Below are 18,050 nucleotides of genomic sequence, written 5' to 3'. Positions count from 1 at the left end.
CATATCAGATGGATGTAACAGAGAAGGAGAATGACCTGGGTGTATTGGTCAATTGCAGAACGACTATGAGCCACCAATGTGATGTGGCAGTGAAAAAGACTAATGCAATCCTAGGATGCATCAGCCAAGGTATTTTTAGTAGTGACAGGAAAGTGTTATTACCATTATACAAGGCACTGGTGAAATCTCAACTGGAATACTGTGTGAAATTCTGATCTTCCATGTTTAAGATTAATTCAAACTTGAACAGGTGCAAAGAAGAGCTACTAGGTGATCAGAGGAATGGAGAACTTACCTTACAAGAGGAGATTTAAGGACCTTGGCTTGTTTAGCTTAACCAAATGAAGGCTATGGGGAGATGACTGCTTTCTATAAATACATTAGATGGATAAACACCGGGGAAGGAGAGAAGTTAAGGGCCAAAGCTGGCACAAGAACAAATGGATATAAACTGGCCATCAATAAGGTTAGGCTTGAAATTAGATGAAGGTCTTAACCATCAGAGAAGTGAAGTTCTGGAACAGCCTTCCAAGGGGAGTAGTGAGGGCAAAAACTTGTTTCAAGACTGAGCTTAATAAGTTTATAGAGTGTATAGTATAATGAGACTGCCTACAATGGCACACAGCATATCTGCAGCTGCTATTAGCAAATATCCCCAATGGCTGGAGATAGGACACTAGACAGGGAGGGCTCTGAGTAACTACAGAAAATTCTTTCCTGGGTGTTTGGCTGGTGGGGCTCGCCCATATGCTCAAGGTCTAACAGACCATCATATTTGGGGTCAAGAAAGAATTTTCCCCTAGGTCAGATTAGCAGAGGTCCTGGGGAGGGGGGAGGAAGGGGGGGAGCTTTGCCTTCTTCTGCAGCATGGGGTATGGGTAACTTGCTGGTTTGAACTACAGTAAATGGTAGATTCTCTGTAACTTGAAGTCTTTAACTCAAGATTTGAGAATTTCAGTAACTCAGCCAGGGGTCTATTACAGGAGTGGGTGGGTGAAGTTCTGTGACCTGTGAAGTGCAGGTGGTCAGACTAAACGATCATGAGATTCCCTTCTGGCCTTAGGGTCTATGTTAACTGAATATCTCTAGCCACCATAGTACAGCCCCTCCTGATGCTGCAAAAAAAACTGACCCCAAAAATAAAGATCATTAATGTGCTCTCCATCCAGTTAATGCCAGCATGGTTGTTGCTTATATTCTTATTAGTTGCCAAATCTACAGTTCTACCACTCACTGCTTGACAACCCAGTAATTGTATATATGCTAGTGTTTGCTCATTAACCTAACAGCTAAAGCAATAATAAAACTGCAAAGTAGCCCTAAAGATAGGTAACTTTAAATAGACCTATTATTACAGAAAAACCAGTAAAGATCAGGAATGTTAATGTTTGTGTCTCAATTCCATTATCTAGTTACCCATTTGGTGTAACCCCTTGCTGTTCTCTGCCAAAAAGATGATATATTGCTCAGGACACACAGACCGCCTTAATTATTTGTAAAGCTCTAGACACACCTACTTTGATTACCACTAAATATTAGCCATTTATCTAGTTACCACACTGGAATAATGACACTTCATTAGACTTCTATCCTAATTCTGTTTATGTAGGATGCAGCTTGAGATGAAAGTAAAATAATTTGGGAAGAAAATAAAAATTAACAAGAGTCCACATTTGCTCAGGACTTGAGGGATAAGAAACTGAAAGAAGCAATTTGATTTTTGTTGTTAAAAATAAATAAATAAAAGTTCACCACTTGAGTTTATTTGAAACTGATTAAGTCATTATTTGAGCCTCTGAAGACCATTTGATTTTGATAAGTTAGATTAACACAGAAGTACTGTTTTGTACATTGAAAGATGCAAACAGCCATCTGTGAAAGAAATATTCCCGTTATTATGATGTGATAGAATACATTTAACTCAGTAAGAGAAACAACTTGTGGGCTATATGCTAGAAGGAGAAAGCCAAGTATCATCCTACCGTAATGCTTCCTTTCCCTGCAGGTTTACCATTTTTAAACATTAATGGTCTTGTCAGCGTCTTGCTGGAGACGATCTGTCAAAACAAAAAGTTAAATAGTAGTAATAGCTCTTGACAATTAACAGTTTTTCACATTGAAAGAAACAGGTGGTGTTGCATGTTCCATTTTAGGAAAATATTCTACCATGAGAACTCCAGCATCACTTTTATTTCTTATAGCCTTCAATACGTTTGGATAATATTTAAAGATATGAACCTATATGCAACTTTGACTAATGACAGAAGTAAATAAGTTAAGATAAACAAGAAATCCTTCATACTAATAATTTCAATAGTAGAATAAGGACTTTCCCTGAAGAGCTGCTAAAGGTGGCTTGTATCTGACATGATACATATATATATGGCAGGGAGGATGCCTGAAATTGAGAGACTAGGCTATCCCTTAGTTCTTGACACATTGCATTTAGATTTATACATATGGCAAATAATTTAAGCAATCAGATTGCTGAAAAAGTACATTTTTGTTTTATATGCAGGCCTAAAAGATACACTGTATGTTTGTTTTATTTTGTTATTTTACCTACATTCAGAATTTCAGGTTGAACTTCTACTAGAACTCTGTTCCCCTTTTGGGGAGTGGGGGGGGCGGGAGGGTTGAGGGGGGGAGGAGACGGATCTTTTAAAAGAATGTGAGGAGACACGAGACACCAAACTTCTTTCAAAAAGATTCTTTTCATAATTTTATCTCAAACACAGAACAAACTGCATTGAGTAACAACATTAAACAGGAAGACAAGGCCTTTTATGAAGACAATTTACTTTTCTTTGTCTCTCACTGAAGCAAACAGTAATAAGAGCAACAAGAACCTTCATAAATAACTTTCAGCAATGAGCTGTTAGTTTCCCCATCTTGGAATCTCTAAACTTTCCTTCTAGAAGAAGCTTGAGTAGAAAAGCCGGCAACTTTGAATTCCATAGTTTCACTCTCCAATTAGATGCTCCGTTATCTATGCATGTATTCTATCACTCTCCGTTATCTATGCAAATTACCAAGTGCAGAGAAGGAGTTCTTGCTGTAGGTAGATAAGATACTTGAGTTTTTCTAAAAATACTTGAGATTATTGTCCTCCCTCTAATCCCAGAATCGGATCTGCTAAATTAGCTCAGATGCACTGGAATCTGATGTCTTATTAAAAAACCCTTCAAAATTAGCAATTCATATAATTTATTGATGTTTGTAATGTTTTGCAATCATGCCACATGATCTTGTTTTTGATCTCACAGAAAGGAAGAGTATCAGGCTGCTGCTACACCGATAAAAGTTTCAGAAAACATACAATGCTTTAAGGAATTGATTTATAGCTATTATAGGATTTTCTATAGAGCCTGACTTAATAGCTCAAGTGGCATGTTATGGCAACAGCAGTTTGGACTCTACAAGCATTTGGGTATTCTGGATGGCAGTGACTAACTATCATTTCTCATTTATTCCTAGTCCACCTCTATACAGAAATCTGCGTAACTACAGCCATGGGTACTAGGATGGCTCCCCAATATGCCAACCTTTTCATGGGCTGCCTTGAAGAAGAATTTCTGGACAAACACAAGCAAGAAACCAATGAGATACCTGAGATACATAGATGATATTTTCATCCTCTGGACAGACACCTAAACTACCTCAGGTTTTCACCACAACTTCAGCAACTACCACCAACACATAAAAGTCTCTCTAAAACATGCCCACACTAGCAACAACTTCCTGGACACCAAGATCAGCTTCGACAATGGAATCCTACAGACAATATAAAAAAAAAACCCATGGATCACCACACCTACCTTCAGAGGTCCAGTAACCACCCCAAACATATCAAGAAATGTTATCTACAGCCAGGCACTTAGATACCACAGAATATGCTCACAGGAGAAAGTCTGGGATAAACCCACTTAAAACTGCCTTCACCAAACAAGGACACTCAGAGAATTAGATCACTTTATGTAATGGGCCACCCAAATAACCCAACAGCAGAACCTGCTTCAATACAGAATTAAAACATCCTCTGACCACACACGCCTAGTTGTCACCTATCACCCCACATTGGTACCAATATGGGTTATCAGATAATCACAACACATACTCGAACCACATTCTAAAAGAAATCTTTTCTGAACCCCTACTTCTGGCCTTCAAACAATCCCCCACACCCTCCAAGCTCATTATCAAAAGCAAGCTCCCCAAATACCAGGACACGCCAACTGAAAGTGGCGCCAGACCCTGCAACAACAACAGATGCAAAAGCTGAAGACATATCTCCACTGCTAGCATTATCGAAACCGTGTGTTGTGGGGGGGTGGGGGGTGTTAAGATCCATGGATCCTTCACATGCCTAACACAACATGAGGTGTACACCTCCTCAAATGCACTAAATGCCCCAACAACAACTATGTGGGTGAAACCAGAGAATCACTATGCTCTTGAATCAACTCACGCAGAAAAATGATAAAAAACAGAAGTACCTTATCACTTTGGGTGAACACTTTTCACAAAGCGATCACTCGATATCTGACCTCTCAGTCCTTATTCTCAAGAGAAATCTGAACAAAACCTTCTAAAGTTCGGCCCGAGAGCTTAATTTCACAGCTTTGCTAAATACTAAAAAGCACGGACTGAATAGAGATCCTGGATTTATGGCTTCTTAGAACAATCTATAACTCACTTAAACCCTTCCCCTCAGCCTCTCCCCCCTCCCCTCCCCAGGGCCGCCCAGAGGATTCAGGGGGCCTGGAGCAAAGTGGGGGAGCTGCAGCGCTTGTACTCACCCGGCAGCGGTCCGGGTCTTTGGTGGCATTTCGGCAGCGGGGGACCCTTCAGTCGCTCCGCATCTTCAGCAGCACTGAAGGACCCGCCGCCGGGCCAGGGCTCACGGGGCCTCTGGCAAATCGCCCCACTTGTCCCCCTCTCTGGGCGACCCTGCCCCCGCCCCTGGCCACGACTAGAGAAGTGTTAATAGGTCACTTGAATGATCCCTTGAAATGTGTGTTAACTACTCATGCTAAACAATCTGTACCATCTTGTATTGACACATTTCCCAGACCTGAAGAAGAGCTCAAAATCTGGTCTCTCTCACCAACAGAAGTTGGTTTGATAAAAGATATTATCTCACCCTCTTGTGATAGAGATAGCATATTCTCTCTCATATTCTACAGTGACTAGCATACATTAGACAAAACCTCAAGACGACTGCTCACAGAATGATCTTATGTGCTGAACTGAGACAAAAACAAATTCGCAGAGACTCTTACGCTTGGTCTACACTAGGAAATTAGTGAAAAATCCACACACTTGAGCGATGCGGTTAAACTGACCTAACTCCCGGTGTAAACAGTGCTAGGTCGATGGGAGAATTCTCCCATTGACCTAACCACTGCCTCTGAGTAGATAATCCACCTCCCTGAAACTGGAGAACTCCTCTAGTCGACATAAGTAAGCAGCTGCAGCATTTTAAGTGTCAACAAATTAGCAGAGACACCTATTCTTCACTTAAGAGTGCTATCCCCTCATATGAGCATGGTTATAGGTCAATATGTATAAAAGAGGCACAGCTTAACATAAGCTTACTATTACATAGTTTTAGTAGAAATCAAAGTGGGTAATAACATTGTGACACTACACCTCATATTCTTCATAGAAATATTGTTATAATGTGATTATAGCATAACTATATGTTTTGTGCAAGATACGGCATGTAAGATATCATTAGAAAGGTTATGATTTGCTGAATGTGATTACCCTATTTGTATGCAGGTATCATTTTTGTATTTAAAGTTAGGAATACTGACTATACATCTGTACTACAAAAGAGTGTTTCCAGCGCCTGGGGAATGCCCATCAGAAGACAGAATGCAATCAGTCTGGCTGGCTAGCTGGGGACAAGTCAATGGACCATTAGGGAGAACAATGGGTCTTTGAAGATGCTAATCTCCCACCTTCCTGGGATGCTACAAAGGCCTTTGACTTATGGCTGCTTTGATACTACCGGGTCATGTGATCATGTAACTTGGTACTGGTCTCCATGTTAGAATATCAGTATTTTTTCACTGGGGGGGGGGGGGAGGGGGGGGAGAAAAGAGGGAAGAGGAAGGAACCACACTGGAAAACAAAGGATTCCTGCCATATGTAAAATCTATTTAAGGCAGGGGAGGGACATAATCAGGGTTTGTTCTTCACTGAATCCCCGCCCAGGATAATGGTTGGAAACAAAGGGCTTGTCTACACTGGCAATTTACATCACTGCAACTTTCTTTGCTCAGGGGTGTGAAAACACACACCCCTGAGCACAGCAAGTTGCAGCGCTGTAAAGCACCAGTGTGGACAGTGCCCCCAGCGCTGAGAGCTATGCCCCTCGTGGAGGTGGGGTTTTTTTTGTTTTTGTTTTTTGTTTTTTTTAAAAAAGAGTACTGGGAGAGCTCTCTCCCAGCGCTTTGCCGCGACCACACATGCTACGTTAAAGCGCTGTCGCGGCAGTGCTTTAGCGTTGCCAGTGTGACTAGTTCTAAGAAACAAGGACAAAGGCGGGGGTGGGGAAGAGAAGGACTGAGCCCAGGCTAGAAAAGGTGTCTGACCTGTGAAAGAAATACCTGGAGTTTTAAGCTGCAAACAAGAGCAGCTTGCCTTCAAGAACCTCTGCAATCTGACTAAAGCAACATTTAGGGTGAGAAATTACTACTTGTAACCAGTTTCTTTAGTGTATTAAGCTTAGTTTGCGAGTTTATTTTATTTGCTCAGTAATCTGCTTTGATCTGTTTGCTAACCCTTATAATCGCTTAAAATCTCTCTTTTGTAGTTAATAAACTTGTTTTTGTTCTCTCTAAAATCAGTTTGTGGAATTCATAACTGAGGGGGCAAAAAGCTGTGCACATCTTCCTCCGTATTTAGGGAGGGAGCAAATTTCATGAGCTTACGCTGTACAATACTCTGTGCAGTGCAAGACGATGCAATTTTGGGTTTACACTCCAGAGGGGGTGTGCACTTTAGTGCTGGGTCATTCCTTAGCTGAAACCTTCCCATGCAGTGTTGATTTCAGTGTCTGTCTCTTTCTGCAGCTGGGTGTGTCCCTACCTGTGTGTGCTGGAGGAGGCTTGAAGGCCTGGCTCAGCAGGACAGTGTAAGGAAGCCCAGGCTGGTGGAACAGGTGGGCTCAGTGGTACCCCAGTACAGGTGGCACCCTGGGAGGCAGGGAGTAACCAGTCGCAAACATATCCCCTGTAGTACAAGCTCAGGCACGGTTTGAACTCACTTGTCCCAGACTGCATTCAAATTCTCCCAGGAAGTCATCATCACTTAGATCAATGGTTTTGTTGTCAATGTCATAAATCCCAAATTTAAACTTCTGAACCAGTTCAAAGTAGTAATCAATTAGGAACCTCTTGGCGAACTTTGGGTTCAAGGAATTCTTAACCCTTTCTGTGCGATCAACCTGCAGATAGAAAAGTCACATTACCAAGATGTTCATCAACTGGCTCATACAACTATGCAGGTGGCCAAATCGATTCATTGCTCATGCTAGGCTTCCAAGAGCCCTGCTAGGTGCAAGTAGACTAATATGCACTTCTGAACTCCTTTCATCCTAGTACAAAGTACTTTACAAACTAAATTTTACAAAATCCACGTGTGGTAGACAAGGCATATTTAAGGATCAGTTTTCCCACCAATGAAATATAGTCACTTCTGGACATTTCATAAATAAAACTTAACATTTTGTCCAAAGTGAAGGCTGGGAGAGATGAACTCAGAAATAACATTTGAAAAACCTAATAGTCCTGATGAAATCATTACATTGGACAAGAAGAAACAATGAGAGACTAGGAAGACATCAAATCATTAGAAAGGGCAACACTAGCAGTTTTGGGGGCAAGCACACACTACTCCATTAGAAGACACAGCAGTTGCTGCTTCTGTGTTAGGTCCTCCAGTACACCAAAAGGCCTGCTGCCTGCCCATCTACTCTCTGCAGAGAGCAAGCCCCCCAGGAAATTACACTTAAGCTATGGGTACACCACAGAGCTTACAGCAGCACAGCTGCACCAGTGTAGCTGCTCTATCAGTGCAGACACTCTATGCCGACAGGAGAGAACTCTCCCATCGACTGAATTACTTCAGCCCCCACAAGCAATGGTAGCTATGTTGGCAGGAGAAGCTCTTCTGCTGACATAGCGCTGTCCACACCGGTGCTTAGGTAGGTGAAACTTATGTTGCTCAGGGGGTGGCTTATTCACACCTGAGCAACATAACTTATACCAACTTAAGATGTAGTGTAGCCATAGCCTCAGATATTATAAGAGCTTAGATAAAACAAAATTAATACTCGCACGGTGCAGCTCCATAGCAGGTTACACGTCTGTGATGGATACACACACACACACACACACACACACACACTCACTCTCTGGGCTGAAGCATCTAGTAGAGGTGGTAAGTCATAAGAACTATTGAAAGTAACTCTAGTACCTCACTATTTTCATTGTTAGAAATATTCAGCCAGACTGTACTTTAAGAATATTCTAGGAAAAAGCGTAATACTCTACCTCATACCATTGCTGCCCACTTGTATTATGGAGAAGTACACACAGAGGGTCTGACTTTGAACCAACATCTTTATCCAGGAGATTGTTGCAGGAGATGGTCAGCTCCACCTTTGTTACACATTGTGCCGCCATCTGCTAATCTGGAAATAAGCAGAAGAACTAAATATTAAAAATAAATATATAAATAATAATATATAGACTCCAAAAATAAACAGGTGCAACCTAAAAGCATCAGGAAGTGGGCATAGTATGTGCCTCTCAAGAGCAAGATTTGGAGCTCTAAGTGCTACCTGGACAAGTTACAATATAAGGACATGTGCCAGTGTAACGAACTTCTAGCTTCGTTTAAATAAAAAACTTCATTCCAATCATTAACACACAAAAATTTGTATATACGATGAAAGAGTCAGGCTTCTCAAACCATTTGGGTACCAAATTAAGAAACTGGAAATAGCACTAGAAAACTACATCAATTAAATAAGGTACTTCTGGCACACCTTTCACCCTGCGTTCTTAAAGCACTTAATAAACATAAACTAATTAAGCTGCAAAACACTCATATGAAGGTCTTCACTGTCACAGAATACAAAAACTAATTAAAACGCAATGAAATGAAAAATTGGCAAATTCAGAGCTGAAATTAATTCCCACACCCCACACACAATGCATATGTACTATGCACCTCACTGCAACAGGATATTGAAACCAAGAACTTAGTAGGATTTAAAAAGGAATTGGACATTTATATAAAATCCTGGGCTAAAGCCAACCTCTAATTACGAGGGTGAGGCGAAGGAAAACTTCAGTTGGGAGCATATTATCCCTTAAGTGCCTACTGTAAACTTTCTTGGACATCCTCTAAAGCATCCCAAGTCTTTCCTTGGACCCGAAGGAGGCCCACTAGCAAGAAGTGCTGTGCAAGCAGTTCATCACCATCTGGTTCCTGGACTACAGTTACAGCTCCTACTCAGTTATGTTTTATTTTTAGTTTAATATTAACTGTAGCTTAGCTTTGGTAATACATTTGTTACAGCCCTGGCTGAATCCCCACTTGGACCGTCTGCTGATTTGGGCCCCAAATTTTGGATCCCATGTGCTTCCAAACCAACTGCATGTTTCCAGTGTTTCTATTTCTGCCCTCTCAAGCATTCCCATCTGGCACAACTCCTTGGGAAGTTGGACCCTGCAATCAAACTACCCTCAGCTATCTGCTGAACCACCAAATTCTTTTAGAAGCCCACGCACACTCTTCCCAGAACTTCACTCTCCTGGGTACTTCAGTTTATACCACCTAACAGTTAAAGTTTTCCCTTTTCCAGTCAGATTTCTGGAATCTCTCCAGTTTTCCATGACTGTTCAAAGATCATTGCTAATGGCTCAGATATCTCCTCGGTCAGCTCCTTGCATTTCATCAGGCCCTGGTGACTTGAAGACCTCTAATTTGTCTAAGTAATTTTTAACTTGTTCTTTTCCTATTTTAGCCTCTGAGCCTACCTCATTTTTACTGACATTCACTGTTAGACGTCCAATCACCACCAATCTTGGTGAAAACCGAAACAAAGAAGTCATTAAGCACTTCTGCCATTTCCACATTTTCCATTTTTATTCCCTCCCACCCCCCCGACCATTAATGGTCCTACCCTGTCCTTGGTCTTCCTTTTGCTTCTAATGTATTTGTAGAATGTTTTCTTGTTACCCTTAACGTCGCTAGCTAGTTTGATCTCGTTTTGTGCCTTGGCCTTTCTGATTTTGTCCCTACATACTGTGTTATTTGTTTATATTCATCCTTTGTAATTTGACCTAGTTTCCACTATTTGTAGGACTTTTCTTTAGGGAGACGGCAAGGCTCTTCTGTGGCCCAGTTCCTTCAGCTGAGTCTTGTGTTTCTGTGGTGGAATGGCCTCCTCCTAGTAAAGCAGTCTGAAAGTTTTTTTCTGATTCTTCCTTTTGTTGGGGTTTTCCATTCTCCAACAATGAGCCTAAGCACCCATTGTTCCATCATGATAGGGCTATTCATGGCTCATAATTCCTTGATAGCCCTGTTTCAGTTTCCCAGAAGAGGCCCCTACAGGGTGGGGCAACGCACACTACATGGGTGTGACTTCTAAAGTGCACTAACTTTCTCTGCACTAATTGCTCTGCTGGTGTGCTTTAACATAGTGCTGTTTGAAACAATACTACATTAAAGCACATTAGGGAAACTTTAGTGAGCACCAGCAGGATCTGAGGCCCAGTTAATGCTCAACACATTAGCATGCCAGAGTACCTAAAAGCACAACCAATTCCCCCCCAAGCAGTTTTTGATTCTCACACCACAGTTCTTCTGCCTCCTCTCTTACCTGACAATCCCTTTCCCATATGAACAACTGAAACTTGTCTGCCTCCCCTCTTCGGCCTTCCAGGCTCCACTGCCTCCCCTACTATACAGCTAAGGCTATGTCTACACTGCACTTATGTCGTTAAAACTTTTAATGACAAAATGCACAGTGCTTCGTCGGCGGGAGACACTCTCTCGGCGATGAAGCTATGGCCCCTCATTTGGGGCTGGTTTTATTATGTTGTCTGGAGAGCTCTCTCCTGGTGACAAAGAGCAGCTACACTGCTTACATTACAATGATGCGGCCTAATTCTGGGAACAGAGCAGCTAAATGCAGCAGAAGAGGAAAAAGAGGTGCCCTCTGCACAGCAACTTTAGTAGAAAAAAGAATAGCAGTGAATCATTGTGAATGCAATACTTGGTCTCCAACTACATTTCAGACAAGAGCACTTCTTGTCCCAGGCAACAAAAACCAGGAGTTCAAACTGTGCCAGTCAAAACAGAACTGCACGTAAAAACTAACATTTATCTGAGCATGGGGCTCCTAAATTTGAATCCTAGCTCTTTGCATGAACACCTTCTGTGGCCTGACCCGGTCCCTTAACCTCTTCCACTCAGTGTCCCAAATGTGAAATGTGGATAATAAGTCACCTACCTCCCAGGGACGTTGGAAAGATTAACTGGTGAATGTTCATACAATGGTTTGAAGATTTAATCATTAAATATCACTATGAAGTGTTAAGAAACAGGTTTCTTATTTTACTTGAAAAACCTAACCCATCAGCATATTTGGCCATAATGACACCAGGTTGATCTTTTCTTTTGCTGTTTAATGATCCAGTACTCTATTTATAGTGCAGCTGTACATAGCCAAGTTAGATCCAGCACAGTAGGAATGACTTTAGATTTCCTCAAAATTAGATGTTAAAGTCATTTCTTCCAGGCCTTCAACAGCTTAAACACTCTGGTTTCCATGTTTTCTGATATCTGAACTCTTCAGGCTATAGTTTAATAGGAACACTTAGCACAACTGAGGAGAGGAACTGGAGAATCCTTGATTCTTTAAAGCTTCTAAAGAAGCATGACTTCTAATTTAAGTTTACTTTTAAATTTTAGCAGACAATAACTCAGTGATATTTGGTCAATGATATTTTTCAATATTTAAAAAAAAAAAACTGCTACATCATAGGTCTTGAATTGTGATATAATCCACACATGGACCAGGCCGCAGTAAATATTAAAAGTAAAATTTAAGAAACAGAACACATCTATTCACGGTTCCTTTCGTGAGTGCATGTCAGTCTCTTTTTTAAAAATGGCTACCTTGCTGATAGAGAGGGGAGAAAAGTAAATGAGCACATTTGAGTGGCAATTCGCTTTCCCTTCCCACATCCACTGAAAGATGTAGTCAGCATTTATTAGTGACCTTGAGAAACATACACGTGGAGGGAGAAGAAAGTTGTGGAGTAGGTTGGGATAGGCAAAGATTGTATTTTGAGTGATGCCCCCGATCTTTCTCCCAATTGGTTACTGTTCAGTATCTGCCTACCTTGATGAAGTCAGTCAATAGTCTCCCTCCATCCCCGGTTTTAGCAAAAAACCCAAGTCTCAAATCACCGAAAGTGATACCAATTGATACCCTTGTTGAAGTTTCAGATAAGAGGCCAAGGACTGAATGAACACACCCCTGGCGTGACCCTATACACCAGCTGGGTTTTCGGAAGAGTTAACTACAAAAAAGTATTTTCTTGCTAAAAGTTGGTAACAAGTCTAAGATAATTAGGGTGTGCTGAATCCAAATATGGTTATTGCCAAGCTGTATGTTGTGTATGAAGGCCTTTACAACAAGAACAAAGTAACACATGGCAATAGCTAGTGTGTAGATCTTTATTTTCCTTGTTTAGGATTAACATACTTCCGTTGGATCTTCATGAGCTATAAGATGCAATAAAGGTGATCAAACAACACGCACAGCCTTTTCATAAAGTTATTGAACTTCAGTTTCTTATTTGCAAGAGGTACTAGAAATATTTTAATGTTCTACAACCATGACATCATGTTCACATAGCTCTTAACTTGCACAATAGCACCTTGAAACAGAAGTACACAAGCTGATTTAACTATCAGAAATACAACACAATCAGAAAACGTCTGTTTCTAAAACAAGTGAAAATATTAAATTAAACTTAAATTGTTAGAGATATCCTATCTCCTAGAGCTGGAAGGGACCTTGAAAGGTCTTCGAGTCCAGCCCCCTGCCTTCACTAGCAGGACCAAATACTGATTTTGCCCCAGATCCCTAAGTGGCCCCCTCAAGGATTGAACTCACAACCCTGGGTTTAGCAGGCCAATGCTCAAAGCACTGAGCTATCCCTCCCCACCATTTTCCTGACTAAACATTAAGTACATATCTTAAAACACACAAAAGTTCATGTACTTTTTCAAGCTTTGGTATATGGTGGCAAATTGAATCAACATCTTATTAGGTCATTTTGGCACATCTACTTATTTGATAACACTGCAGTTCAGCATTCACTTTGCACTCCCAGTCAGTACCTGGCCTGAGCAAGGGAAGCTAATAATCCAACCAGTGGACCAAATTTGATGATGAATCCTGGTCATGTGCCCACCTGAGGCACACTAAGAAGAATCACTAAGTATCAGGTACACTGGAACAAGGTGGTGTCAGTTCTCTATATCTGCACGTGCCTGTACAAACTCATGCTTTCCTTCACTTCGCTGACTTCTGCGCCCTGTTGTGCAGCCACAGAGTATTGCCTCCATGCAATCTGTGGATACTGGTGGCAATGACATGAACCGAGGCACCAGATCTCTGTCCTCCTGTTTCCAGCCCATTGTATTTGGAGGAGAAACTATTGGATTTGGGCAGTGGGTTTGTCTCCAAACTAGTGCCTGGTAGCAAGCTCTGCGCATGTGGAAGAAAAAAGCATTACTTGGTGAGGGGTAGTGTTTCTTATGACCACAAGTATGTGAACAAAATGGTGCATGCTTCTTTGCCTGTGTTGTGGACCATACATCTTCCAAGAAAATGCTTCTGTACTTTTCACCTTCTCCAGGTCATTCCATCCAAGCTGTGTTAGAAACAGATGGTATCACTGGAAAGTGAGGGCTGAGTAGGTCTTGGTGATGCCTACAATTCCACCTCTCTTTTTTGGCTCTGATCAGAGATCATTTGGTTGACCTTCTGTCATGATCTCTTGACAAGAAGTTCCAGCAAGGGAACCTGGAGCACTTGAGATGGAAGTTGATGCATTTCTGTGACGTAGGTGGTACCCTATCTTGCATATTTTGTGTGGTCATATCACAAGTAGTATTCATCTGAGGGTGAAGAGAGGCAGCTCCCAATTTCCTTCCCTCTGGGCACTGCTGAACATGAGCAGTATGGCCACGTACTACCACCACAACCTGAAGTTCACACTACCTTCACCTTTGCTAGTCACAAATGTGGAGGTGAGATTTTGAAATCTTTGTGAAGTACGAACTGACAAGAGCTTACCATAAGAATGTGACTGATATGCTTTAACAACATCTCCTTTAATCTCTTGATCATGCATTGCTATTAAGTCCAAGAGTTGTGGATGAAATAGGCACCACAATACTTGAAATGTCATTTTGTGGACCAGCATCGCTCTGACATATGACTTGCCATTCATAGCTTGTTCTGTTGAGTTAGTTCCAAAATCTCAACTTTCAATCCAGGAACCTGCTAGCTTTGGAGCCTGTGTGTGCTGGTCTAAGTTTCTGAAAGATATGGAGGCTGCCTAATCATGGAATAAGTCACTCTCTGGTGTGTCCCATTTTACTACCACCAGTTTACAGTAGAGAGCTTCAACAATAATTAGAATCACGTACTGCTGCCCGAACACTGACATGTTTGCATCTCCATACAACCATACTGAGGGTGCCTAGTTTATGGGCAAGGTCTTGAATAATTGGCAAGTATCCAATGGTAGTTATTCCTGGTTCTGTTATCATAAACAATATGCAACTGGTTGAAGTGTGTCCATCCACACTTTGCATTCTCCTCTGTTTGATGTTTAAAGATAAAGGCCCTATTAGAAACTCTTTCCTGCACTGCAGCTTTGCAGTTTTCTTCAGATTCAGAGTACCTCTCTTTGCAAACACAGTCAGTCAATACTGGTTTAGCTTCACCATTTCTTATATTGGCTGCTATGATCACATCAATTGCATCAGGAACACTAAGTGTGCTGTTTGAGGGCTTAGATCATTCAAGATCAGATTAGAGGCTTGGCCCTCTTTGCCAAGCAGCAATGTGGGTTGCATGGAATTTTGTTGTTGTTGCCATCCAGAGAAGCATAATTTAGGTCAACATTGTCAGCTGTATTGGAACCATATTGGAAGGACCAGCAACAACATTCTCAGCATCTAGCTTGGAGGGTTTTCTATACTAAGGCTGTATCCATCTTCTGGATTGCTTCTTAACTAATACAGTGGGCAGATTGATGGATAAGATTAACAAATTGTCTTGACCTTGTTGCAAGACAAATATGGTTCTGTGTCCATTTCTTTCCACCATATACAACATCTTGAGCTATACTACGCACCTTGAATTTCACTGATTCTTGTTTCTCAAAAGTGTCATCAGAATACCCTCAAGAGATTGGCCTTCATACAGCAGGTGCAGGAACATGTACAGGCTATGTGGAATGCAAGGAGTTGCATCATTCTGACACTGAAAACTTTGTGACCAGAGTGTGACAAAGTATCTCCTCAAATTTTCAATGCAACACACACCAGTGACAGAAATATTTCCTCTTGTGGATAGTAAATGGGAATGGCTATCATCACCTTGAAAAGAATACATCATTTGTGAGATGGATATATTATTTATACTTGGCTGGAATGAAGAGTGGTTGTCTCTCAGCAGGAGACCATTCAGGCAATGAAATGAACTGAAATAAAACCCCAATATCAGCTTGAGTTTTTCCTTGAATGAAGCTCTACAACTGATATAGGAGGGTAGAATTTCAATGTCAGTTTCCTTTCCAAGATTACAGTAACAATGCCAATCATCAACTAGCTCCAAAACATGGCAGTGACTGACTATACGCTGAAGCTCAGTTTGAAACCAAAGCAAGGCTGTGTCAGTAATTTCAGTGCATTCTCTCGTTTTCCATCACAGACAGACCTTATAAATGGGATGTAACTAGGTAGGTGGGACTTGCCTTCAGCAGCTATGAGGTCATTTACTCCAACTTAACGAACATTCATTTTGTGGTCAAATACAGCTAGTTTCATTATCCATTCACTCATCTCGAATGTAGTAACAGGTGAGTCTTGGTTTAGAGTGCACTTCTTGACAAAACATGCAGCATCTCAAGCCTATAGGTGTCACAGAACTGGACTGTCTTGTATTATGGCCACTGGTGTCTTCACTGAAATCACTATAGCTTGCCACACATGATATATCAGTTGCAAATGCTCTTGCTTTCCATATCCTCTGAATTTTACCTGTGTCTATGTAACAGGAAAAGCAACGTCTATGCCACACAACTGATACTGTCTGTTCTGAAAGAAAGATGAACTGAATTTTGTCAATGGCCTCTAACTTTGATATCTTGCAGACTATTTCTAATGGTTGTTGCCTGCCCTGTTTTATGTAATCTTTGTTCACCTGCTTCACACACACACACCTTTAATTGATTCTTGGCAAATAATGCAGAGATTGCAGGAAACTGGGTGGATCTCTTGACACTTACTACTGGTTTCATGATTTACCTACAGCTAACCAATGAGTGTCATAAACTACCACCTCATCTAAACTACTGTTGCTCTAACTGTAAAAAATTACTATCCTATGCTAATTCTGCTCTAACTACAAAGCATTATGTACTATAAAACATAGTAAACATGCAAGAATGATTTCACATATTACAATATAACTTGTGTTATGATTAAATTATTCCTAATATTAGGATATATGCATGACTATATGCAATAGCCAGTTGACTATTAGGGTGCAAGAGGTGTTAACGCCATGGTATATGCCTTCTCATTTCTGTTCTGAATAGACTGAAAAAGAATTATGCTAAACAGTTTGATTTTGCTGACAAGTTCATACACACACTGCTGGTATAACAAACATTTCTGGTGAATTTTGGCAGCCATATTTCTTTGCAAATTTGAGGGTCTAAATGTCAAAATGCAGCTTGGTAATAGCCATTTTTGAAATCCGCAGGTTCCAGTTATGTTAAAAAAAGCTGTTAGCAACTTTTAATAAAAAAATACCTCTAGATGCCTTAGAGAGTATTGATTCTGAGATTTCCATCTAGTCTATTATTGCTGTTGAAGAGTGCCAGAATAACAGCTGTGGATACTGTCAATATGCCTTTACAGAGTGGAAAAGATGCTAGTCAATTAGTGCCTTTACTGTGGAGAGAGCACTTCAGAGATTTCTGTCACCTTTTGATTGCACTAAATCCACTTTCCAAAAAAAAGCATTAATGGGGAAAAATAAAAAGATTTTGTTTTGAATCACTAATTTGAGCTGCCTACCCTGATGGTTTCCATTAAAATTCCATTAACATTGGTTAAGACTTGTGAACATTTCTGGAAACTTTAAAAGAATTTCCAAGAACTGTCTTGCGATAAAATTATTACATATCACCTACATGTCTATGAGCCCTGTAAGTGAATAGTCAGTGAGGGAAAGTATTGTACACAGGGCTAGTGAAATATTTATTTATACACCTAATAGTGCTCAAATAGAGTAGGGTCTATATAAGGAGACAATGATTTCCCAGATAAAAACACAAGCACACAACTTCTAGGCTCCTGAAATGACACAGCTGTTTAGCCAGGCCGGAAGGCTAGAGATCAACTGAGTTAACAGTGACTGGATTACTGAGAAGGGGGATGAGTCACCAGGGGTAGTCCAGAGAATCTCAATGAGTTCTGAGAGGGATCAAAGCAGGCAGAGACAGAAGAGTCTATAGGTAATTAGTCATTCCAGGGTCCCAAGGTCAAAAACAGGTAGCTATCTGGCAAGCATATAGGTTGGTTTATTGTTCCTAAGATTTTTTAAATGCTTTTGTTCTAAATAAATGATACTCTGCATAAAGGAGATAGTTTGGTCATTGTATCAACTGTTGTCATTGCTTTCAGAAGGAACAAAACGGCAGAAGTCT

The 18,050-nt window shown here is 40.9% G+C and overlaps 1 protein-coding gene across 4 annotated transcripts in view; it reads right to left on the bottom strand.

Moving 5' to 3' along the window:
* The window catches only part of CPNE3 (copine 3), a 61,653-nt gene that overhangs the window by 31,079 nt on the left and 12,524 nt on the right, over positions 1 to 18,050 (bottom strand). For all 4 annotated transcript variants that reach the window (XM_024106242.3, XM_065585858.1, XM_065585859.1 and 1 more), the window contains 3 exons: positions 8,565 to 8,704; positions 7,277 to 7,456; positions 1,983 to 2,057 (listed from right to left, as the gene is read on the bottom strand). In XM_024106242.3, the coding sequence (XP_023962010.2) occupies positions 1,983 to 2,057; positions 7,277 to 7,456; positions 8,565 to 8,696 (387 nt within the window). In that variant the 5' untranslated portion in view covers positions 8,697 to 8,704. The remainder of the gene's footprint in view (positions 1 to 1,982; positions 2,058 to 7,276; positions 7,457 to 8,564; positions 8,705 to 18,050) is intronic.

The sequence above is a fragment of the Chrysemys picta genome, chromosome 2 (genome assembly GCF_011386835.1).
Source record: "Chrysemys picta bellii isolate R12L10 chromosome 2, ASM1138683v2, whole genome shotgun sequence".
NCBI lineage: Eukaryota > Metazoa > Chordata > Testudines > Emydidae > Chrysemys > Chrysemys picta.
Note: the sequence above shows the minus strand (reverse complement) of the source record. Positions and strands in the feature narration are given on the sequence as shown.